Source organism: Strongylocentrotus purpuratus, unplaced genomic scaffold, assembly GCF_000002235.5.
Source record: "Strongylocentrotus purpuratus isolate Spur 01 unplaced genomic scaffold, Spur_5.0 spur5_scaffold_4, whole genome shotgun sequence".
NCBI lineage: Eukaryota > Metazoa > Echinodermata > Echinoidea > Camarodonta > Strongylocentrotidae > Strongylocentrotus > Strongylocentrotus purpuratus.
In genome coordinates, this window is record NW_022145610.1 from 5,996,511 (window position 1) to 6,022,567 (window position 26,057).

A 26,057-nucleotide genomic window follows, 5' to 3' on the forward strand; every position below is an offset into this window, starting at 1 on the left:
AATAGACCGATTGGCTATTCTCTTTTGGAAAATATGTATCACAACTACGTATTCTGAAATTTTCATGGTCGCAGCTACCATTGTATGACCGTAGGCGCTATTTGAAATGTATCCAAATTTACCGGGAGCACCGGTAAATTTTTAAATTCAATTTTTCTCGAAAGCAGAAGTGTTTTAGGGGCTAAATTTTCTAGTGCTTATAATACATCCACAGGGGTATCCAATTATATTAAAATCGTAAAGAATCATTATCCATCCAATTTCAAAATTTCCCGAAACTTTGTATTACCTTTAATCTACATTTGCCGCTCCATACTCCATGCATTAAAAGGGGAACTGGACACTGTCTTGTAGGATGACGAAATGCATTGCGATTATAGTTGCATATGACTTCACTGTGACCGTGGTGTAGTGGCAATACAACCACAACTTTTAACACTGTCTTGCACTCTTCCATGGGTCGCAACTCTGAAGGGCTACAAAATTGCAACATATAATCACCATATTAGGCTCCTGTTTTGGCCGTTTAATTTGGCGGTTTAAAAGTATTTCAAACCACAAAAGTGGCGAAAAGAGAACTTAACATTCTGCAAAATAATTTTGTAACAGATAACAGGTTTTGGACAAAAGAGCATTTTCAAAGTACATTCCGTGAGAAACAGTTCAGTGCTTTTCATATATCTCTGACTCCCTCTCTCTCTCTCTCACTTACTCTCTCTCTCTCTCTCTCTCTCTCTCTCTCTCCCTCTCTCAAGCGCGTAGCCAGGATTTCATTTTAGGGGGGCGATAGTGAGCACGCGAAGCGTGCGAATCATTTACAGAGCGCGCGTAGCGCGCTCCCTAGGGGGGAGGGTGCAGGGAGGGCGCGAAAGCTTTGAGGTTTCATCAAATTATAAGAGCATGAAGACGATTCGTTGGACCATTCTCGACTCTTAATCCTTATCTAAATCCAGTTTCTGTTGACGTTTTATTAGAGAAAGAAGACGATTCGCTGTACCGTCACGGTCCTCGACTCTTAATCTTTGTTTGAATCAAGTTCCCCTGCCTCCCCTCCCGCTCAAGCTTTGACGTTTCATAAATTATTAGAGAAAGAAAACGATTTGTTGTACCGTTTTCGATTCTTAATCCTTATCTGAATTCAGTTCCCCCGTCCCCTCCCGCGCGAAACGCGGAAGCTTAGACGTTTCATTAAATTATTAGAGAAAGAAGATGATTCGTTGTACCGTTCTCGACTCTTAATCCTTTTTCTTCCTACGTCCTCTTCCTTTCTTCTTTTTTTCTCTCTTTTTTTTTCGGCCGGCGTTTTTTTTTGGGGGGGACCGCCCCCACCGCCCCCCTGGCTACGCGCCGCCTCTCTCTCTCTCTCTCTCTCTCTCTCTTTCTCTCTCTCTCTCTTTCTCTTTCTCTTTCTCTCTCTTAGATTATCACAACAAAAACGTTTCGATCGCATTGATTTCTAAACACTGAACTTTGACTCAACAATGTAATAACATTATAATTGTTACATTTTTGGGTCGTCAACGCTTTTATGAAACGAGAGAGAGAGAGAGGGGGGGGGGCTAGGTTTTGTGGATTCGGTTTATGAGTGCACTCTTGAGAATTAGTTTGTGCTTTGTGTTATTTTTCTTGTTTACATGTTTCTAATTATCAACGAACCTGGAAACCTGTTTTCAAATAAATTAGATTTAATTTAGACTCGTTTTTCCGCACTTTGTGTACACACAAGAGTTTATGTTAGGCATATAATATGCACAATAGGACATTTCTTTAAAATGTCTTTGTGATTGATTCTGAAATCCTAATTCTGCCAAAGCTCGACTCTTTGTCCTGTTTGATAATGGCAATGGAGAATACTGCCATAGTCTGGGCCCCATTTCACAAAACTAATCATCAGTGACAAACGACAGTTTTTGTTATGAACTATTGAAATCCTTGCTTCTGATTTGCTCTTTGATCAGCAGATTTGTCTCTGAAATTTGTCATTTGTCATCGAAAAAGGCTTTGTTTAGTCAGTGGTCGTCAATATTTCGAATATAAGGCAGGGGGGGGGGGGGGTAAATTAAAAAAATGAAAAACATTTACGGTTACTTACGAATTGTTGTACAATGGGTTTCGTGTTAGTAATCACACGATCTTTGAGCGAATGCATTGTCATCAGATTCTGTCTGGTTACAATTCTGCCTATAAAACAGATTAGTGTAATGACCAACGGGGAAATACTCTCAGCAACAACAGAAAGTGGAAAATTGATTTCAATTGAGTTGAATCGACTGTGCTTGTCAAAACCATGCAATCCTGAGACAAACATTTGAATCAACACTTGCTCTATTTTTGCAATTTTCTCAATCAGACCTTAGGCTAACGGTAAAATGAATTTGCCCATCCGGCAAGTGTGAAAGTTCAAATCTTGATCATAATTGATGTATGTAGAGCTTTAATTTTTCCTTCAATTTGATATATCTTATTGGCGGTTTATGTGAAAATTTTGAACTATAAAATAGTGCCCACCTTCTTTTCTTTTTTTTACCGAGTGCAGTAGCGATTAAATTTACTTTGATTATTATTGCTATAGTATCTGGATTGTAGCGACGATTAAAACACGTTATTGATTTTTAAACAAGAGAATGATTCATATCCTTACACGAATAATCAGACTTGGAATAGGTCAATTATCCAATCTCCCATTTATTTCCAGATAATACAACAAGTATAAAATGATAAATGGTGATAAATATCAAGTTCAGACTTCCTTTTTACTACACCATGTGTACAAAAATATACAAGACAATTCGAGTTCACCACACACCTTCCAACCCGACAAAGAGTTGATTTTGAAAGACATTGAAATACGATATCATTTTTAAAAGGAAGGTTCAGTGTTGATAAAGATTAATACAATTCGTAAGCTGGGAAGTAACTGATTTCAGACAAAAGCTATATCACCCCTTTTTTTATAATAATAATACCAACCTCCTTTCTCGTGGCTTGTTTCTAACATACGGCAAAATTTAACAACCTGAGTACTTATCCTCATTGATCTAGAGTATGTAAACGGCTTCTGTTACTGTGCAATTGATCATTGCGAGATGGTTTATAACAAATATGTCGCTACAGACAATGAAAACGAATAATATATATATAGGTATAACGACGTCATTAAAATCGAAACGAAATAATATTTAAAATGAATACATTGACTGTCTCCAGTCAAAACCTATACATCTACTACAACTACTTACCTCTACTTCTACATGAAAGACGTTTTTATTTCTTCAGAAATGCTAAATGGTATACACTTATACAATATTATGCTTACTTCAAATAAACAAACAAACAATAAACGTATATATAAAGATTATTACAAACCGATGTCCGCTCATCGCATTTTCTCTCATTTTTCTTTGCAGTGTTTCTTCTTTTTCTTCCCCATCATTATATCCTGCTCTGTTCTTTCCTTTTTTCTCCTTCTTCATAATTATTGTATCCTATTTTCTTCCGGCGATCGCCACCATCGACGGTTAAACTCAAGCCCCCCCCCCCCCCTACTTCGCCAATTTTGCTTCCAAATTTCTCGTGTACCTTGGATTTGGATTTATATTTGAATTTGAATTCGAATTTGAAGTTGAAGATGAATTTGAATGTGAATTTGAATTAGATTTTTTGTTAATTTGAATTTGAATTTTCAAACTCATTTGAAATATCAATTTCAAATTTGATCTTTAATGTTCATATCAGCAGAACGTGCATATCCTCATACTGTAATCACTCTTGTTTACCGTCTAGGCACTTTTTTCCATCTCTAATTCTTGGATGTTAACCCGACGACCGCTTCCATCGACTGCCAAGCTGCCTCCCATGTTGGTTCCGTATTCCTCATGCACCTTGGCTGCCTCGAGTCTGAACTTGGGGAGGGCAGGCCCCCATTCTTCTGTGGGGTTGGAAACCGCTCGCCAGCGCTGATGGAATAAAAAAAATATACATATATATATAACGATTGAACATATTCACTGCATTGATTTCATCCATGATTATGCGCGAGGGTTGTTATTTTTATACCGAATTATAGTAGTTTGGTTTAATTTTCTTTCGAATACAGCACATGTAGAAGACAACTTGTTTTGACAGCTCCATTTAGGAAATTTTGTCGGCATATTTAACATCTTGTGGTAAATAAAAGACTAACATTCTAGATAATGCATCCGCTTGGCCTGCTGTATTGTTGTGATCTGATGATACTCAAATTGAAGAAAAAATAGACATTTTCAACCAATCAAACCACCATAAACTTCGCAGAACTCGTGAATAATTGTAATCAAGATGGAAAAAAGAAAAAAAATCTAATAGCGCCTCCCAAACATCTGAAAGTTTGCCTGCTTGTTTTTATAGCTGCTCTTAGTTTTTTTCCATGGCTAAGTTAAAAAAGAAGTTTCCTACCTGAGCAAGATCTCCATCAGCCCTGAGGAACTCGAAGATCATGACGACTGGGATCCAGATGAGCGACATGGTGGTCATCAACCAGCCGATGATGACGGCCCAGGTCGGGAAGGGTCCGTTGTAGCTCGGCTCCACCCATTGCAACCAGTTAAAGAACAGGACAAACTGTATGGGAATGTAGAAGGGGGAAAAACGCAATGCAGTACATTTGAGATTTCGTCAATCCTGCCATAATGGCAGCCTCTTGTAATGGTCATCGGTCTGTTTTGACCACCTATATTGTTCATGTTTGTCTTCCTTTAGGGAGACAGATGTGCCATAGAGACTGTCTAGAACGCTACCTGTCTGCAGTGTTCGTTTCTTCCTGTTTCTATATATATATATATATATAAAGGCAAGTATTTTTATACAGGTTATTACCGTATGTTAGTTATCAGATTTAGCTGTAGATGGGTTTCCCACCGCACATGTTGCACATTAAACAACTAAATCTAAATCATCTAAATCATTTAAATCTATTAAAGTGGCACGTTCCCGCCAGTGTAGTTATCGCTGCTCTAGTCATCGCCATCTTGGTTCCGAAGATCGACTTCTAATTTGCATACAGCTGTCAATCAAAGTACGTGCGGCCTGGCCTGCCTTCGCCAAGCCAGCTGATCGCTGACGATCGCGACGTCAAGAAGTGGGCGGAAACAGCAGCCGAATCTTAGAGCCGAACTGCGATTGGCATTACTTCGGCACATGTATGCGATAATCGGTATTGTCCGGGCATTCGGAACATGCCATCTGCGTAAGACCCGTATTCTGTTGGTGTCAATAGGCAGCTAGCACCGTCCGCCAGCGGGTTCGTATTTTGAACGCCCTCTGGAATACGGGGAACATGCCTATTTAAAGTCGTAATTATTCTTCTGAGCTGATGGACCATTAGACAGGTGGAAGACATCATGGCATGCAGACAGAAGACTGTTACCTTTCATTCCTAACCCAACAGCCAATTTGACCATCAATCGTAACTATTGAAATAACGTGCAGCCGAATTATATGGACGGATATCATTGCTGGGCTGTAGTTGGACACACCCAGTACACACCCCCTGACCTTGAACTTCATCAATGCTAACCCGTCCACTTGATAAACCACCGAGTGGACCGGCCAGCACCAACTTCATTCAATGATGGGTAGGTGGAAACTACGTCGTTGATTCACTTACCACCATCAGACCTGGTGTGAACGCACTCCAGTTGACTGACCACCAGTTAAAGGTGAAGTTGTCGACCCATCCGTTGCCCACGATTGTTCGGATGTCGTTGGTGAAGCGTTTGATTCCGTAGAACCAAGCTATGGCGATGCACTCGAGAAGAGCGTACACCAGGTAGTTGAAGAAGGCACCATAGCTGTCCAGGTGGGCTACCCAGTAACCTCCGGTCTACATCAGGAAAGAATGGCATAGCGTAAGTACTTTTTTTTAATTATTAATTTATAATCTTTCTAACATTCATGATATAGGTTATTGATCTTTATAGCCCTTTTCAAAATGTTCCTTTTGCCTCTGCAGCTATTGTTATTCTATCTCTTCGTAATAATACTTTGCTTTTTAAATTCTTCTTTATCTTCGAAATTCAGAGAAGAGCCCGTGTTGAGTCCAGTCGTAATATGCCCTCACATAATATGTGAACTCTCTCAATTCTCTAAAACGCTAACGTTTTCTGCAGCCTTAATAAGCGACTCTGATCGTACCAGCCCACCATCAAATTGCAACTTTGTGTTGGGTTAAAATCATAAGTTATATATGAAAAAATAACAACGTCGAAGTCCAAATTTCTCACCAACATTAACGCCGACTCGAAATGGCTAATATGTAATAGTATCGCCGCAGCGAGATTTCGTTTAATTACTCAATGAGGAGAGGGTGCATAATATACCCCTCATGACACGCCCATTGGTCCATGGTTATATCGATAGAAATACTGACTTACATGTGTGATGCATGTAAATCCAAGGAAGAACATGGAAACACAGGCAACCAACATGACCTTGTTCTTCCTCTTACGGAGGGTTTGAGGGAACTCATCACAGATCATCGTCACAAGGTTCTCCATGATGGCAAACTGAGGGGAAGAAGGAGAGGTAATGAATATTTATGTAGAAATATGTAGAGACGCCATCTTTGACATCATTACCACCTACAAAACTTACACAATCCTCACTGCCATAATCATCATTATCACCATCACTAACTTAATCACCATCACCACCATCGACATCATCACCAACACCATCATCGTAATAATAATAATATTGGGTTTTTGTATAGCGCTCATAATTATCTGTCAGACTTGTCACCCTGAAGCTTCCGAGTATCACTCTTGCCTTAGCATTACTGCCATTACGACGCTCTAGCATTTCAAGCAATTAATTCCTGCCAGGTACCATTCACATCACCTGGGTTTAGTGTGGCAAATGTAGATCGATGTCTTGCCAAAGGACATTAGTGCCGCGGCGGGACTCGACCAGCGAACCTTGTGATTCACCGTCCGGTTACGTATCCAGTCGACGACGATACCTCTACATTATTATCATCACTACCACCACCACCACCACCACCACCACCACCACCACTATGACCACCATGCATCACTGTAAGAATGACTATCACGTTCGGGGAGACTAATGTAAAATGTTTATCGAGTTTGTACTGTATGAACGTTGGCATGGATAGACATAATTTTAGAGAGTGTCCATCAGAGGCGGATACCTGAAATGAATCCATCATCGTCATCATCGTCGTGATCATCATCTCTATCACAATAATTCTTCGAAAAGCTTTCATGATCTCCCCCCCCCCCCAACCCCGCCCCCTCATTCTCTCTCTCTCTCTCTCTCTCTAGTTTGCTATTTTTCTATTTTCACCATATAAGAGGGATGAGGAAAGTGCCCTGTGTCTCCTGTGGCTACGCCAATATGTTTAAATCGAAAGTTACAATTTCTACCTGACTGTCCAGTCCGAGTGTTATCAACATGCCAAAGAAGAGAACAGACCAGAGTGGGGAGATGGGCATACGGGCCACCGCTGCCGGGTACGCGACGAAGGCAAGACCAAAACCTGCAGAAACATGGTTAATTGTGATATACAGTGAGCATTATTTTAATCGTAGTAGCTACTGCACCATTAATATTGCCAATGTAATAAATTATTTCTATTGCGCCATGTGTCTTTGGTAACCCTAAAGGCTAAAGTACACTTAGGCGCGTTTACTACCCCCAACTTATAGCCTCGCTGCTCAGATAAGACGCTGTAGCATTCAATAAATGTCCTCCTACCGGTACATATTATATCCTCACCTGGGTCGAGGGTATCAAATTTAGATTAATGCCTGACTAAAGGACTTAGAATGTAGCAGGGATTAGAACCCCGTTCCCAATCAGCTGATTTTATCCACTGTAGATCACAACATCAGCACCATTACAACACCAACTACTACTACCATATACTACTTGCTCATATACTACCACTGCTGCTGCATGCTGTACACTAGCTGCTTCTACTACATGCTACTACTACTACACAGTAAAAACGCTGTTTAAAAAAGTGATGTTCACTTACAGTTGTACACTATCTTAAACAACAGTTGATCAAATTGTAAACAATGTTGCTCGAAACAGAAGTAATTTTGTTAAACATTCGTTGTTTAAAATTTAATGACTGCTATATTTACTATACGAGAGCTTTTAGACAGTGTTGTTTACATATGACGTCATGTGTCTCGTGCCAGTTAAGTGCGTGTTGGCTAAAGGCTTTATTTCACATTGTTATGTTTAGAAACAGGTTCCTTGAAACTAACATGCAATTGAAATTGACATGCCACTTAGAAATGCAGTGCAGCTGTTAAGGCACAGCTCATTGTTATTCATATTAGATGCATACACACAATGCAAGTGTATGCAAGGGTCTTTTGCTGACTACACAGATTGATACATATGTAAAAGCACATGGACATTGAGTCTGGATTAAACTACCAAAGCAACCACACGTGTTTCTGCAGGCTCCATTTTGTTTGTCTCTATACTTACATTTATTTAGCTTAATAGTTATTACTTTCCAACCCACAACACAACATCATGGCCGACCAAGCTACCGACGCGCTTCTAAGTGACTGGGGATTCAATGGCTTAATTGAAATCACTTTTCTATTAACTACTTTGAAGTTTTTAGCGTAAGTTCACAGTTAAAATTTTCGGTATCTGTACGCAAATGTCAGAATACAGGTAGACTTAAAATCGTCGCGTCATGCAGTGCGGCACTGATCGCGCACTCGGTTATAACGTGTGCTAAATTCCTTGCCATAGGGATTGCATGCATCCCTATTATGCAGTTTATACGTGCGTGCATGCGCGCTCATGTTTTGGCGCTAATTCATGAATTGCAGAATTACCCTAGTCTTCATATACCTATATAGAGACCCAGAAGTAGTGGTGCACTTATTCAGAGTATCAAACCCAAATTATACCCCATTATACAACCCTTTTGTTGTAAACAACCCCCACTGAACAACAGCTCCTTTTTAAACAACTTTCTTTAAACAACCCAGTTGGTTTAAACAACCCCAACTGAACAACAGCTCCATTTTAAACAACTTTCTTTAAGCAACCCAGTTGGTGTAAACAACCCCCACTGAACAACAGCTTCTTTTTAAACAACTTTCTTTAAACAACCCAGTTGGTGTAAACAACCCCCACTGAACAACAGCTCCGTTTTAAACAACTTTCTTTAAACAACCCAGTTGGTGTAAACAACCCCCACTGAACAACAGCTCCTTTTTAAACAACTTTCTTTAAACAACCCAGTTGGTGTAAACAACCTCCACTGAACAACAGCTCCGTTTTAAACAACCGTCTTTAAACAACACCGGTTGTTTAAATTGTGATTTTAAACAAGTTGTTCAAAATGTTGATCAACTAAGTGTTTAAACTTTAAACAACTCGAGTTGCTTAACATTTTAAACAACTCTTAGATCAGGTCACCCGTTAATCAAGAGTTGTTTAAACTTTTAAACAACTTGTTCACAAAAATTTTAACTGTGTACGACTACTACTATTTCTTCTGCTACGAACTTCTACAACTTTTTTTCTTCTTCTCCTCCTCCTTCTTCTTCTTCTTCTCAATTGTTTGGCGCATGATTACACTACCCGGACTCTGAAGCTTCATGCACATACCTTCTTCTTTTAATCTACCACAACTACTCTGTATGAACACGCCCATATTAAACTACTTCTACTTTACTACTTTTGCTTCGACTGTAAAAACAACTATGTCAGATTACACACCTTCTGATACGACGGTTTCGACGGGCTGTTGGAGTTCATGGGCCATGAATCCGACGATGGAGAAGATGACAAACCCGGCGAAGACGCTGGTACAGCAGTTAGCGATGGCTACAAACAACGAATCTCTGTTATAAACCAAATGGGGGATATAACATGAATGGGATGTAATTCATTATCTATCGATAGAGCTTATTTCTGCACTGCGATAATGCCCACATAGCCAAAAAGTATAAAAGGTGGCAAAAGAACTAAGAGCTATGATTTTCAAATAGAACACAGAAGGCCATATCCTATATGCCTTTCTCTCAGACGAATTCATCTTTAACATATTGCTTGATTCATTTACAATTTGATGAACGAAACTGTCAGCCAGTTATTCAGGTTGCTGCTACACCTCATATCCCTCAGCGCGATTGAACCTCTTTCTATTGTCGAAAATTCATAATTTCTCGTCAATCACTAAGTGCGCGATCTCACCGATGTTTTTTAAAATCAGAAATATATGTGAATTACATATTATTCCAGATTTCGATGGCAACAATGTAGATGTGAGCTTGAAACACTTACACGTAACAATTGTTGTGGAATTTGTTGTAGGATGCGAGTGTAGTGAGTCCTCCTCCAGCGGCGCTGAGAGAATAGAAAATCTGGATGGCCGCATCTTGCCACACCTAAGTAACATGACATCATAAATGAATGATAATGGGTGAAAGTGATGTGTAAGGACGAACAGGTTATAAATCATTCTTACTCCCTTTCTCCTGTTGTTTGTACACTCATTTTGCGTGAAAGTAATATTTGTGTCTTTGCTCTTTAATTGATTCATATCAATCAAGATCTGTTCCTTAAATATTAGTATATCAGACTCATTGCCGAGCTGAAACAGGACGCCATTATAAACTAACCTAATAATTTTTACTTGTTTTTCTTATATCATTCTTGTATTTTTTCATTATCAAATTTCGTTTGTGATTCTTTGTTCTCTAATAATCATAACGATTTAATTTTAATTTTTATCAGACATTCGGTCATGCACGAGTTTTTGAACCTTTTCCTGCATCCCCGGACATGTTTAATTGTTCAAATTGTGTGAATTACAAACAATTAAAACAATACGATTTAAGACAATACCATACAATACAACTCAATCATACAATAAAATACAATCCATTTTTGTTCTTTAAACGTATTGAAAATTTACCCCAGCATCACTGAGCTTGCTGAGATCAGGTGTTACAAAGAAACGGATTCCCTCTGAAGCTCCTGGCAGAGTTAGACCCCGGACGAGAAGGATGACGAGCACGACGTATGGGAAAGTGGCAGTAAAATAGACCACCTGTGAAGAGAAACCATCAAGGAATAAATTGGTGTCAGCTTTAATATGTAAATTGCATTAACCGTTGTGTTTCGACATATCAAAACTCTCACAAACACTTCTGTTGTGATTATATACACTCTGCAATTATTGCATCGTTTTATTGTCATTTTATTAGAAATGAGGTATGTTGAGGGTTTTTTTTTCAAAATCCTTTTCTGCATTCCTAGACATGTTTGATGTTGGAATGTTCTGCATTCGACTTGAAGCTAAGTTCGCACACTTTATATAGTGCATTTGGTCAACAAATATGGCATGACCCACAGTGTCTCTTGCTTCTGCTGCGTTTTAACTCTGAAGCTTGAGCTAAAATCGGCATTGCTCTTTGTGTGTCAGGGTTCCAAATAGCGAGACACACTCATATTTTGCTAAGCTTCATTTGCATTTGAATTGTACGACTTCATCCAGATATTAGAGACACGACAAATACTGGAAACATGATGATGAATCATTGCTAGTTTTTGATTATCAAAGTGTGTTTTCCTAGCTGCCTATGAGTTCTTTCCGACAAACCCAGAGTAAAACTTATAAGACTTTAATAATACGGGTATTTCAGATACGTAAGTTAAACTTGCTCATATAATGTCAGTGCAAGTTCCTACACTTGAGGCAGCCAAATCATTTTCAGGTGTTTCCCGGCTTTCCTCCGATTGAGCTATCTGTGAGTTATCCAGAACTAGCCTGGGGTCGAGCTTGGCATATGACACCGTTCTTTTTACTTATGATCTCACCTTTCCAGAGGACTTGATACCCCTGACCAAGCACAGATAGACGATGAGCCAGGAGACGAAGAGGCAGATGAGCAGCTGCCAGATGATCCCATCGGTATCGTTCATTGAATCGGATTCCTGAAGGACTGCTCCCCTGATCAAGAACACCGCTAATAAATTAGTATTTGACAACGATAAAATATAACATGACTCCTTCTGTGAGCCATGGCTTTAACTCCGATAGCACAACTTACTATCATAGCACTACCAGCATTCGTTCAGACATCACATAGATATGGTCATGAAGATAAAAGACGTGTACCTAAAACGAAAGAAGGGGTAGAGAAGGGGAAATAAGGGTAAAGAGAGACGGAGAGGAGGGGGAGAAGAAGAGGGAGGAGAAGGAGATGACTACGAAGAATAAGAAGAAGAAAACCGGAAGAGAGCGAGAGAGAAAAGAATGGAAAAAGAAAGATCGAGATTTGGCTAGGTTGTCTTAAGTTTGGCACAAATTAACCCAGAAGTGGTATAAAGCTACCTCCTCGGCCCGGACTCTTTCCTTGTCATTATATGAACAAATGTATAAACAGCCCGTACTGTTTAGTAAGTGCAGCCTACTCTTTACAATTACATACGAGAGAGAGAGAGAGGGGAGAGAGAGAGAGAGAGAGAGAGAGAGAGAGAGAGGACGGAGGCAAGTGCAAGGTGAAGGATTTCGAGCCCAATCTATGGTGCTACTACGAATGCATCTCAGTCTAATACAGTAGATGTTAGTTTAAACGGAGCTAAATTGGTCTGCTCCTCAAAGCATATTAATTCTTCACAACTCACTTCCAATATTCCTCGCTAGCCAGTTTTCGCTCCGCCTGCAACGGATCGGTGTAGTTTGTCAGGTCGTATCGCATGGCTTCCCCCTCATCGTACGACGTGTTCCGAGCAACGCCGAACACGTTGAGCGTTTGCTCGTCCAGGGATTCGAGATGCACGCAGGTGTTGTTGGTGTCTGTGATGATGCTGGTGTTGTCGATGCATTGCCTGTAGTTGTCGTAGCAGTACTTGGTGTTCCACGAATTACCACACCCGACCCACGGTAGATTGGAGGTGAAGGATACACCGAAGTAGTACACAGTGTACGTGATGATGATGTTGTAGTAAATACCGACGTAGAATACGGTAACCATCTGGCAGTACCCGATACCTAGTGGGAAGATAGTGCCAAGTTAGTGACAAAGTAATATTGACAAGCTTTAGTAGGTTGTGGTGTAGAAATGAGAACGTGGAAAGATAGTAACGATATCGGGAAGACACAGCGACGAGATAATTTTATGAAATGGTTACAAATTAGCAATGAAATCGTGACAGGATTGTGGCAAGATAGTGACGAGATATTGGCTTGATAGTGACATAATAGTAATGAGATATTGATGAGACTGAGAGGATGTAGGACTTAGAGTGACAAATTAGTAACAACTAGACAACTGGTGAAGGATAGTGACGGTGTCATGAGGACGGTGACGAGATGGTGAAAAAATCGTGACGAGGTAGTGACGAAAACTACGCGGAAAAGAGTAACTATATACACAGGGATGAGCTAGTTTCACAATTGTGAATAGTGATGACGTTATAATTATAGTGACGAGATGGTTGCAAGGCAGATCTAGTGGAGAAATAGTGACTATATATAATAAAGAGTTTATTGAAGAAATAGTGACGAAGTGACAAGATGATGTCAAGATAGTGCAAGTAAATAGTTATGGCTCAATATGGAGAATTAGTAATGAGACAATGACGTGATATTGCCGAGATAGTACTGATATATTGGCAACCTATAGCGGTGAAAAGTGTTAAGACATTTACGAGATAGCGACGAGAGAGTAATGGAATGTACTTTATAACAAGATTCAGTGTTTTCTCTGTTCCCGTCTAACCCTGTAGTTGGTTCCGTCCTGCCTCCCCCATACAAATATGTTTTTAAAAAGGGAATACGTATATTCCTCATATCACAACCATTCCGCTGACTCACCTCTAAAGAGCGGCACAGATTTCCAGCACCGGATAGGTCCCAGGCTGCAGTACTGTCCAAGTGACACCTCAAGAAAGAAGAGCGGTATACCAGCGAAAAACAACATGATGACGTATGGGATGAGGAAGGCTCCTGCGAGAAGTGAGAATAAATTCAAACAAAAAATAAAAAATATCAACATTTTATTTTTTACATGATACAATGTCATGTCATGTCATGACATGTCAATCTCTAACAGGATTCTCCAGTAATGCGATCATAAGCATTATTATAAAATGTACAGTATTATTATTTTATTTGATGAATTACGAACAGGACGTCCTTTAACTTTGACTTGGCCTAAGAGACAGGTAAAGGAACATCCAGGATCGTCCTGAGTCTTCGTTAGAGAAGGGTGTATAGCACTAGCTATTCAACATTTCCTAATTGCAGATTATTATTTTTTACTTTAGAGGCTAGTCGGTAAATTACCAATATTGATGACACTTTGCTGGTATCTTTATTTGTTTAACATATTCTTTAAACATTCTGTCACCATATTTGAAGGGGGGGGGGTAAGAGCACATATATATATTTTTTGTGACGGAAATTGAAGAATTATGCTGACCCCCCCCCCCCCCCCCTGCGTACGCGCCTGAGTGAACCTCTAGACTTTCAACCACCCCCACCCCCATCCTGTTCCTCTATGCATTATACCAATATATAATAATACAAAAACGCCCCCTCTCCTCCTGCGAGCTAGGTAATGCGGTGGTCACATCCCGCCGTACTTGCAAGTGCGTGCTGTCTACGTGCAAAAACGTGGGCAAAATTTGGGTATCCGTACGTGATGAGTACCGCCTCCGTACGGATTTGGGAGCACGCAGACACACCGTAGCACTTTTAGTGCATGAGGAACTTTCGCTGCGTTCGGGCTGCGTTCGGGCTACCGATTCACCCCAGTGCGTGTGAATTGCGTGCCCGGTACTGCCAACGAGCGCACAACGCACTGACTCCGTGCGTCTTTTAAAGGCGCACGTGATAAGTGCGTGGTCCGTGCTTACTCACTACTTCCCCAGTTTAGCTATCCAATGAGCACGCACATCTCACGTGGACCGTACCGATTAAGCACTTACAACGCACGTTGTTCGCACTGATGTATGCAGTAGATAGTCTCTTCGGTGGAATGGGCGGCATCTTGAGGCAGCAACAGCTGGGACTTCTGGAGAACATCGGAATGTCGTCCTATATAAACACGCACTTACAACATGCGAGTGAGTAAGGACACCGTACGTGAGCAGCTCTTGTAAGTACGGCCTCCGTACGATAACGTGGTAACCGCACGGAGACCGTACGTTGTAAGTACGTTGTAAGCACGTACAACGCACTTACCACGTGCGCAACGTACGATGCACGCAACCGTTCACGCCCAGGCGTGGCGTGCGGGCCACGTACTTACACAGTGCGTGTGACGCGCATTGCCGGTACTCCCTCCCTGCCTTTGCCACTCCCTCCCTACGTTTTCAGAAAAACGTGGCGACCGTGGCCTCCCCAAAAACCGTACGGACTAAAAACACGCACGGTGGGATGTGACCAACGCTTAAGGGAATCTCTAAACTAATACCAATATCAAACAACCAATACCAACTCCAGCTCTAGTCCCTCCAGATTCATACTGATACCAACCACGCTTACCCCTTGGTACAAGGAAACCTCTATATTGTCAACCAAACCCACCTCCTCCGTTTCTGTACGCCAGATAAGGGAATCTCCAGACGTTTCCTAGACCTACGGCGTAACCAAGACAAGACAGTACGAAGTCCATCTTGTTACTCCAGTTCCCTCGCTCCTCGTTCTCGTCTCCCTTGAACTCGCCTTCCACTCCGTCTGCACCCTGTGGGTGAAAAGTGTATATGATTGATTGTGCATGGACATACGACCGCAGCTCCTATCGGAGGGACTTGGAATATTTTGAGGATGATGTCATCATATCAGAGTGACCATTTTGCCAAACATGTACAATTTGGAAAGCAACAATGGACCTGCGGTTTTTAGTCCTTACGAAGGGACTGTGGTCATTGAGTATACCTCTGAAAGGTAATGTGTTCATTTTGCAGTCTTTTGCGCAAAGATTCACTCAGTTTAATTTTGGCCATTACACGAAGTTGGTTATTGATGTAGACAAATGCTCATGTACCTGTTACAGCTCATTTTATGTATATTATTAGCAAAGAAACAAGAGAAATCAGTCACTCACTCAATAGTGTCTGACAGTGAAGTCTAGAAGGTAAACGGGTTTTCTTGCATAATTTGAATAATAGGATACTGCTAAAGTTTAAATTTCACAGATAGGACATATTCGACATATTCATAATTCCTGCAAAGTTCTACAGAATGTAATGTGGGCTGCAAATGGGACATAGTACCTTTAATGTGCCTTATCGAAGGACAATTTCGTTTCGACTTGGTTTTAATTCAATTTTAATCCAAAATGGTATTTATTGAAATTAAAATTAAAAAAACAATCATGCGTCGCAACATGATGTTGAATTGTGCATAATTCACAATCAAAATGGTACATAATTATAACAAGAACATACTTCAACGTTCAAAAGCAATATTTACATGAGTGATGGTTAAAAATGACATTAGTTAGTTCACCGTCTGTAGAAACGAAAGAAAAAATATTAAGCAAATAATTACCGTTGGTGAAGGTGATGGGACAAAATATCACTTCCGAGGCGATCTGGATGTACATTCAGATCGCCGAGGAAGTGAAAAGTATGCCATCACCTGAAACCAAAAGGTGATTATTTGCTTTATATTCCACATCGGAAACATTTTATTTTTTCCGTCATTATAGAGCAACAAATCAGTGCAACGAACTTTTATAGTTCCATCAATGATGGGCGAACTATCTTTCATCACGTGATTTACTTTTGACCAATCGTAGCGCAAGATTCTTTGTATGTGGAATATACACGTATATATAAAAGTAACATAATAACACAATTTTTCACAAAAATACTACAAAGGGAACAGACAACGTGCTAAAATAGTGATTTGGGACCTTTTTGATAAAAAAAGTTTAAAGGTAAAGACCAGTTATGGTCATGCGATTGCATTGTGAAAGAAACGTTGTGGAATCGATCAGAAAAGATTGATCATCTAGCATCTAGCATCTGCAAGGTTCTGGAATCATCAAAATGATAAGAAATTTGGCCCATTCTTCGTAAAGTTACAAGCACTATACACAGAATGATGTATATGGGACTACCCTATATCTCTCACAGACCATGAGAGAAACAAATTTTCCAAATATATGAATTAGTAGGCGGTTTCCCGTTTTTATCATCATGTATTAGTCAAAACATATTCTTTCACATGATTGGTAATGAGAGCTTCCATTTCATTTTTTGAAATTGGGGCGTTTCCAATACTGGTCTTTACCTTTAATACTCTGATAAAAAAATACAAGCTGAATATGAGATAAAGAAAAGTAATTACGGAACTGACGAGATTTATAAAGGGCATGTTATGATATCGGTACGAACATACATTGAGATAGAAATGTATCACTTTAAAAAGATAAATTGACAGTTGGATGGAAAGAAATAACATAACACACACAAAAAACACCAAAAATCAATCTAGGGTGTGATTTTAAAGAGATACAAGAGAATCTAAGATTTACCGAATGAGCTGTATAGTTATTTGTTTTGAGTCCATACATTGCATATAAACAAGTGTATCCGACTCTGGCTGCTTCTAATTAAAGGTTATAACCTATGACGTGACCTTGAATCATATATGTCATTGTAAAGGGTAAATAATACCATGCCTCAGGGGCGGATCCACGGGTGGGGGACAAAAAAACAGTTTTTTTTTTTAAATGGTAACGATAATTTTACCTTTTTTTCCCAAGGGGGAAGGGGAGGGGTGGATGTTGAGAAGAAAAAAAAATGTTCACTCCCCCACTGAGCGAAATATAGGTGGACACAATTTTCACATTTCCGACGGCAGAAATTTATGTGATACTTATCATCATGAGTTTTTTCTTGCATTTGGTTTAGTAACATTTGAGTTTTTACTTGCTATTCGAGACAAACACTTTATTTTCATTACGCGTGTGAAATGACGCATCGGGCAAATGAGCAGAGAGAAAATAATATAGACATCATGAGACAAGAAGTTAGTATGCTGTTTAAAATAATAAAAGGTTATCCAATGGGTTGAAACTGAATTTTAAACAATGAAGCACTGAAGCATGAGGAGTGATTCAACTGTTGAAAGGATTTATGACCAAAGAAGCATAGTATATATCTTTTTTTATACGCACTGTAATCAAATCAATAGGCATTATTTATATAGCGCCGTCTGTCTAGACAATTCTATTTCAAGGCGCACAAGAAAAATAAACAGAATAAACAGTATTTTATGAGTTTCATTGGATAAAGAGACATTTTGATTGCGTATATACCAGAGGAAACAAATTCGAACTGGTAATTCCTGAGGTAGGGATTGCCATACATCATGAGTTTGAGAATGAAATGAAAGTATCAGTGTATACCGAGAAGATGTATTGTAACAGACATTAATAATTAAAAAAGAATGAAAGAAAAAAAAATATCGAGAGGAGGAGAGAATAGAGGAAAAAACTTGGAATAGTTAATAGAGAATGAGTGAGTGAGAGAAAGAAAGAAAGAGAGGGAAGGAGGGAAGGAGAGAGAGAGTAGATAAAAGAAAAGGAGTAGAAGACAAAGAAGAAGATGAAGAAAATATTCTACTACTGCTGTTGCTGCTGCTACTACTATACTACAACAATTACTACTATATACAACTTCTGGCTCTATACTACTACCATGACTACTACCACTGCCACTATGACAACTACCTACTATTATACACTAGTACTGCTGCTGCTGCTACTACTACGGCTGATCTCTCTCTCTCTCTCTCTCTGTCTACCCCCCTTTCTCTCCCTCTCTTTCTTTCTCTCTCTTCTCGTTATGTTTCTCGAATAGTGCATAATTCCATCACACCCTTTATGTTTCTATCAATCTACATCTAATTTTTCAGCGGTATTATAAACCTTGCTTGTATCATTTCTCTTCTTGTCCTGACTTCTCTATCGCTCTCTTGAATCCCTCGATAACCATCTCGATATGTTCTTCCATTCATTTTGCGTTCCCCCTTTCTGCCTCCGTGTATACAATGTCATGTATTCTATACCACTGAACGCCCACTAGCTTTCTCTGATATACTAAACGATATTTTTGCTTTTCATCAGTGAACCACTACTGAATATTTCAAGCTTTATGTGTATAGCTTGTTTAAATACAATGGTAGTTCTGCTTTTGAAAAGAAGACAATGCGCCACGTAACTAAACAAAAATTAAATGTAAATGAAGTTGCTTAGTCTTGTTGGAGGCGCCAACGTTCTTTGGAAAGGATTCTAGGCACACCTTATTTACCAACATTTACAAAAGTAGGTGTTGTTCAAAGTGCAACCGTTGTTAATGCAGAGAAACCCTACCATTGTTAAGGCGGTCGTGATTTCGTGATACATGTAACTCTGCCTACATTCTCATTTATTATAAGAATGATCAAGTACAAGAGGTAATGAAAATCATCCATGTAATATTTCTGAGACTAGCAGTTGGTAATAGAATCGGAAGTGTGCCTGCTCTCTCATAATTTTTACAATGCCCCCCCCCCCCCATGATCCCGAATGAGAGAACGTATCTTTCCAATAATCCATATAATTTTCGTAATGTAAGGAATTTCAGTGGATACGTTTTAGTTATTAAAGTGTCTCGTTAACAATTATTTCAGTCACCTCTTACGGATGATTGTATTTCATTCGTCATAATGCACATAACATACAATCAGGCGCGTACGCAGGATTTTTTCAAGGGGGGGGGGTTAACATTTATAAATAGGGCCGAAAATTTCGCAACGACTCAGCCGACCGCTGAATAAGCGGGGGGGGGGGGTAAGAGGACACTTAAAAAAAAAAAAAAAAAAAAAAAAATTCCAAAAGGGGGGGGGGGGTTTTAGGGAAATTTAGGGGGGGGGGTTTTACACAAAAAAAAATACCAAAGGGGGGGTTTAACCCCTCAACCCCCCCCCCCCCCCCTGTGTACGCGCCTGCATACAATGCGTGTTGTCAAACTTGTCAGACATAGCAAGCCATGTTTGTCCGACCAAGCAGCAAATAATGTATGCAATTTGCATTCTGACCATTGGGATACAATAACAAATCAATGTTATAGCTTGTCGCTAGAGAGAGAGGTTTACCTCTTTAATACATTTTTTTGAATGACTTGTTCAGAGACCAAAATCATCATAACTTGTACCTACAAATACTGCACAGCACTATCACGACCTCCAAACGGCATAAATGGGTCAATTCGTCATGGCAGATGGGATACAAAAGCTATTTTCCTACTGGTATTACTTTTTTTCTCACTGAGGTCTTCCATCGTTGCATTGACTTCGCTTTTCAGCTCCGAAACCGATCGACCATAAACTATTTTCTTCTTTTCATGGCAGATTTAATTTCGGAACGAAAAAAAAGAGAAGAAAATCGGTTCTGTTTGACCTCGATGGCTCGATGTTTGAATGTTCTGCCATTTTGTTTAGATGCAGATAAATGGATTGGGTTATACTTATATTATATTTAACCCTTGATGAGAAGCTGATGTCCATTCGAAATCAAACTGACCCACTGAAACCAATCGACGATGGAAAAATGGGTGCGGCAGAGTAGTGGGATACTATAACATTTTTTATGTGCTATTGCTAATACTTTAATATTAAAAGTTTTGAAGATTTTTTTCTTCTTCAAGGGCTTCTATTCAAGTATGACTCATCCCGATCAGTTATATGTCATTAAAAATGATAATAATTTAGTAAGCACTATATACAAACGACAAAATGGTGGTATTCGTGACGTCACAAAGTCTGAGATTCTCTAACTTTCTTTGTACATAGATAATGTGATACTTCTGTAGTATCTGGTATAGACACCACCCCTCCCCCCCCCCCCCCAAAAAAAAAAAAGTGAGGAAGGGGGAATTAAACCCCTACATCATTTCAACTACTTCTTACACGGCCAAATTTTTGGCAGTAAAATGATGTACAAATACATGACTACTTTACATAAATAGTATAGCATTTAGTCCTAAAAATTAAAGCAACCATTGTACCCATGACTTCAAGTTCTGTATCCAGAAATTGGCAGTAGAAGATTAATGCCATACCAAATTCGGTTGAATATCCCTTTTCATTCAGGACTACCAAGCAACGCCCCAATGAACATCATTTTACGAGCGTTGAAAACACGTATATTTGCTATTTTGAAATTTGTTCAATTTGTTTACCAATCACCGCAGGAAATATATCGATGCCGATCGCATTGGATTATATTATTTGCTATTATTTTCACCTAGATCTTTACAATACATTGACCCTTCAGCCAACAAGCACAAAAGCGAATACCCCCCCCCCCTCCCTCTCTCTCTCTCTCTCTCTCTCTCTCTCTCTTGATCGTTCTACCACTGTACTGTTCTACACAAAGAAGTCCATTCTGAGCCGCAGTTATAGAAATGAATGCTATTGTTCAGCGAGGTTGTCCTCGTACCGTCTGTATTATTCAATGATGATGCGCCGTTTGAAGGTATATGCCAAGTGAAGTTTTGGTACACAGTTGACAATTTCATCGGTGCTGACGTCTTTAGAATATCCAGAGAATAGCTAAATCTGGCTGTGGCATCTCTTCTCTCTCCCCAAAACAAAAAAGTTATGGCACTTTTCCCCAGTACAATTGCATTCGTTAATTGTAAAGAAAGCAAAGAAGTCTACAAAAGTAAAAATTCTCTTTTAATTAGCGCATCAAAATTGTAATAATATTGCGGGATTATATTTTTCAGAGAGACTGAGAGAGAGAAAGAGAGAGAGAGAGAGAGAGAGAGAGAGAGAGCGAGAGGGGGGAGGGAGAGGTTGAGAGATGAAGGGGAAGTTATCATAGAAGACGATGGGGTGGATATTTTGCCCCTGCCCTCTGACGAAGAGATCCCACTTTGGCAGAACATTCCTTGTTCTGATTTTAATGCCATACGTAAAAAGTGAATTGTGAACCAGACATTGAACTCTTTCCATGCATCATAACGCCAATTTTAAAGGGCAACGAACTGGGTATGGAATGTGATTGAGAAAACTGCCGACACTTTCAAAGCAAACCGAATAAGATGCTTGAATAGAGAAATCGATGAACATCATAAAGTAAATAAAAAATATTGTGTTCCCACTTAATCAGTCCTTAATTGACTTTTCTGCATGGATTCATATTGAAATAATAATTTAAAAAATCAAGTAAAGAAGCGAAAGCTGATGATGACTTTTTTTTGTTGTTGATAACTTACTGGTGCGAAAATTCTTTCTTCGCCATGAATCTATTCAAAAAGTAATGTTCATGATATAAGACTTTTAGGAACAATGCATGAACTGCGAATGTTCTGGGTCAGACAGAATTGAAATAATGTTGCTCGTACGTGCTCGTACCTGCTTGTAGAGCGAAATAGGAGCGAGAAAAAGATAAAGGAGAACGAAATAAAGAAAGAAAGAAAGAAAGAAAGAAAGAAGTGAGAACAAATAAGTCAGATCAAGTAGAGACAGAGCAAATGGGAAATAATCAAAGCCAGAAAATGGGGAAAATAGAAGAAAAGATAGATTGGAAGAAGGAAGGGGGAGGAGAGAGGAAGGGATGGAGTGACGGAGGGAGATTAGGACGGAGGAGAGATAAAAAGGATAATTAGAGAGAGCAAAATATACTTTATATGGTCTGATCAATAGTCACTCTGAGGTTTTCAAAATAGTCATTTCATTTTGGTTTCAGCTTGGTTTTCTTTTATAGAGGAACGTTCTTTGCTCATAAATAATAGTTTATCTGCCACAACGATGATTGTTAATATATTCAACTTCGACCCCATATACAAATGTTCCCATGCATGTATAATGCTTGCAGTATAACATTGACTAGCTAAGACAAATTGTGTGTCCCTGCGAGTCATTATTACGTAACAAAAGAAAGTATAATCTATCTAAAATGCACAGAGAACGATGTTTGAACAAGAAATCGGGTGCATTTCAATAGACTATGTATATATTTAGTAGGATCCTAAGCTGTTTGGTAAACTTATCTTGACTATATTCAAAGAAGTGTACAATAACATAGGCCATTGTTTGTTGACCTCATGCAATCTTACAAAGGGTTGATCTGTTTTTCTTCAGGATGAATGTCGGAATGAATTTCTGACTTCGAGTCTGATAATGTTGTTTTGCAGTCATATTACTGCTGTTGCTGTTCCTTCATAAATCGTTGCTGGGTCCCGTTGCATAAACCTTACCATTGATGGTAACTTCCGCGGAAACCTTGATTTGATTGGCTTTCGAGTGATGTTGTTATAGTATATTGATTGCAAAGTTACCACCGATGGTAAATGTTATGCAACCGGCTCCTGTTCATGTCATTAGTTTTGACCATCCTGACGCACAGTGTATAGTGTTCAACACTGGGAGCCGCCCCAACCACAAGTTTTTGGGGGACCGGAGGCGTTTTATTCTAATCAATGCAATGCATAGCCGGGCCTCACTACCTCAATTACTTAAGACTTTTCACTCTTTAGTTATACTAGACTCATTAATATGTTAGCATTTGCTTCTTATTCTAACATCAAACTTCAACTTTGCAATATTCCTTCTGCGTCTCTGAATAGCTGCTCCACAAATAGACGCCGCCATTTGATTATCATTACGTATTTTTCTATCATAGTATGTCTTTCTGTATACTACCAATCATGTTTTTAGTTACCACAATATGATCCTTTACATCAACAGAATATAACTTATTTAGACCAAAAATTGACCGTCTTGAGTGTGTCTACGAGTTAGATGGGTGTTTACTAATGGCGTATCTATATGGTATTGTCCTTTTGAAAGACGCTTTTCTATACGCATTGAGCATGATAAGTGAATACATATGGAACAATAAAGACCAATTCAACCTTGACAGCAAATTGCAAGCTTCGAAGAGAAGCTATAATGCAGAGAGGCCCTGTCCTGTGAAAGGTCGAACGAACTAAAATAGGAATAACGATATGATTTTTTTTTGGTAAAATGGAAATGGGAATATAGGTTCCACTAGTCATAATTATAGGCCCCACATGTTGGGTAATAACTCTTTTTCACAAAAGACCAAAATTTCACTTAAGTGTAAAATGAATAAGCAGGATTAACCATTATCTTCAGTGCAGCCCTGATTCTCATATAATTATGTCAGCTTATTAATCGAAGCGTTTTAAAACTGCAACACGGTCGAAAATTCGAAAAATTAAGAATCGCATCCATTAAAACGGAGCAAGCTAGTACATTTAGTGACCTTAATTGTCTCAACTTTTTTTAACTTTCACGAAAGGTGTTGCTTTATAATTCTCTGCTTTAATCCAACTTTGCTTTAAAACAAAATGTTTGATTGCCTTTTAAAACCTGAAGGAACCATGGTAGTGGTATCCACATTTGTTAACCATGTACTCTCCTCATTACTTTATTCTTCTTATGCCATTCTCTCTCTCTCTCCCTCTCTCTATCTCTCTCTCTCTATTTCTATCTCTACTCTTCTCTCTCTCTCATTTCGCATCTCTTTCTGACTGTCTCCCCCTCTCTTGGTATGTGTATTTTTTAAACCAAAAAGCCTACCCCTCCTAAACTAATTGCGTATAATACTCTCTGCATGTATTGCTTTAAAATCGAATTAAATCACGCACAGCATGCATGTGCAGGGTTCATATCTTCACAACATGCACCGTTCATCTCTTTGCATATCCATACATCGTGTGAAGAGCAAATAGTATCTATCAATTCAAATGTTGGCTTATACAAACAACCACAAACCCTTATGAATCATTCTTTTCAAACAAATCTCAACCACAACAGACAGACATTATAGCAGACTCCACATTAACTGAACACTGCTGAAGATCGTTCATTTTGATACCACATTCTTTGGAAATTGTAAGAATAAATCAGCTCTGAATTAAGTAATACCTTTTACAGAAAGGTTCATCTTTCAATAAATTAATAATTTGTCTGTTTATAGTCAGAAGCGTGTTAACTCTGTGTTCAAGTTTATATGAGTTAACGCAGTTTTGACTCTCAAAGCTGGTTCATTTTACAAGTGACGCGTTATAGAATATCGTTACGTACTCCAGTCACTATATTTGAATTTCGATCCTGTGCTTATATCGCACAATCTTTACTTAACTTGGTAACATTAATCTGTACATCCAATCGTGTAAAATTACCAAAACATTTTTAAAAAATGAATTATATCTTAAAGCTTATTAAACTTTATATTTTCCACTCGGAATATATCATTCAGTGTCACAGAAGGAAAGGATGATCGTATATGTTCTTACCGCTGTTTCCATGGTTCCATTTTCCTCCGACTTGCCCATAACGTCCAAGGTAAAGTTCAAAACTCACGAAGATCGTGCTGAGAAACCAAAAAGTTATGAAGTGAAAACTAGTTTCCACCAACCCTGCAGGGACTCGTATGAAGCAGATAGCTTCGAAGTCTGAAAACAAATTTGAACACCCAACAATAAGTCACTAGTGCAGGATGAATTTCACCTGTTGTATGCACTTTGTGACCGGCGCGAAGGGCATCCGAGTCGAGTTTTGCATAAGTAATGAGGGTGCAGCTTTCATTTAGCTTTCTGATTGGTCCAATACTTCATCAAGGGTTCGACGTCATCCATAGAAATTTGTGTGGCGTTAACTTATCGGTATATCCTTCGATGCGCCCGAACGGGTTTAATCATTAGGAAAGCTTGGAGCACAATATTATTGGTATTAGAAAAATCTTTGTTATCATTTATCCTTGGAATTCTTCATTGATTTGGATCTGTCTTTTTGCCAGAGGGTTCTTGTACGGGCTCCATTATAATGATTGTGTTTTAATTGCAGATATGGCTTTGTTGTATTGTGTGAATGCGTTATTTTGACGGTTATTGCGCAGTGATAGCATTCTATTCCGTCGTCAACATTGGCTTACTTTAAATAGCACATTGTGTGAGTCTAAAGTTCTAAATCTGATGAATGGGGTGCAGTTTTCATCTTTCCAAAGACTGTTTGGATGTAGATCACCGTA

The 26,057-nt window shown here is 39.2% G+C and overlaps 1 protein-coding gene across 1 annotated transcript; it reads right to left on the reverse strand.

The window, feature by feature from the left end:
• Positions 1–2,665: 2,665 nt before the first annotated feature.
• On the reverse strand, positions 2,666–25,563 carry LOC580597 (sodium- and chloride-dependent neutral and basic amino acid transporter B(0+)). Its single transcript, XM_030997699.1, has 13 exons — positions 25,324–25,563; positions 15,584–15,740; positions 13,868–13,999; positions 12,676–13,042; positions 11,866–11,998; positions 10,961–11,095; positions 10,327–10,430; positions 9,760–9,884; positions 7,425–7,537; positions 6,411–6,542; positions 5,645–5,860; positions 4,435–4,599; positions 2,666–3,956 (listed from the first exon to the last, which is right to left on the reverse strand). The coding sequence occupies exons 1-13, from the start codon at positions 25,360–25,362 to the stop codon at positions 3,780–3,782; spliced, it is 1,995 nt and encodes a 664-aa protein (XP_030853559.1). The 5' UTR covers positions 25,363–25,563; the 3' UTR covers positions 2,666–3,779.
• Positions 25,564–26,057: the final 494 nt, after the last annotated feature.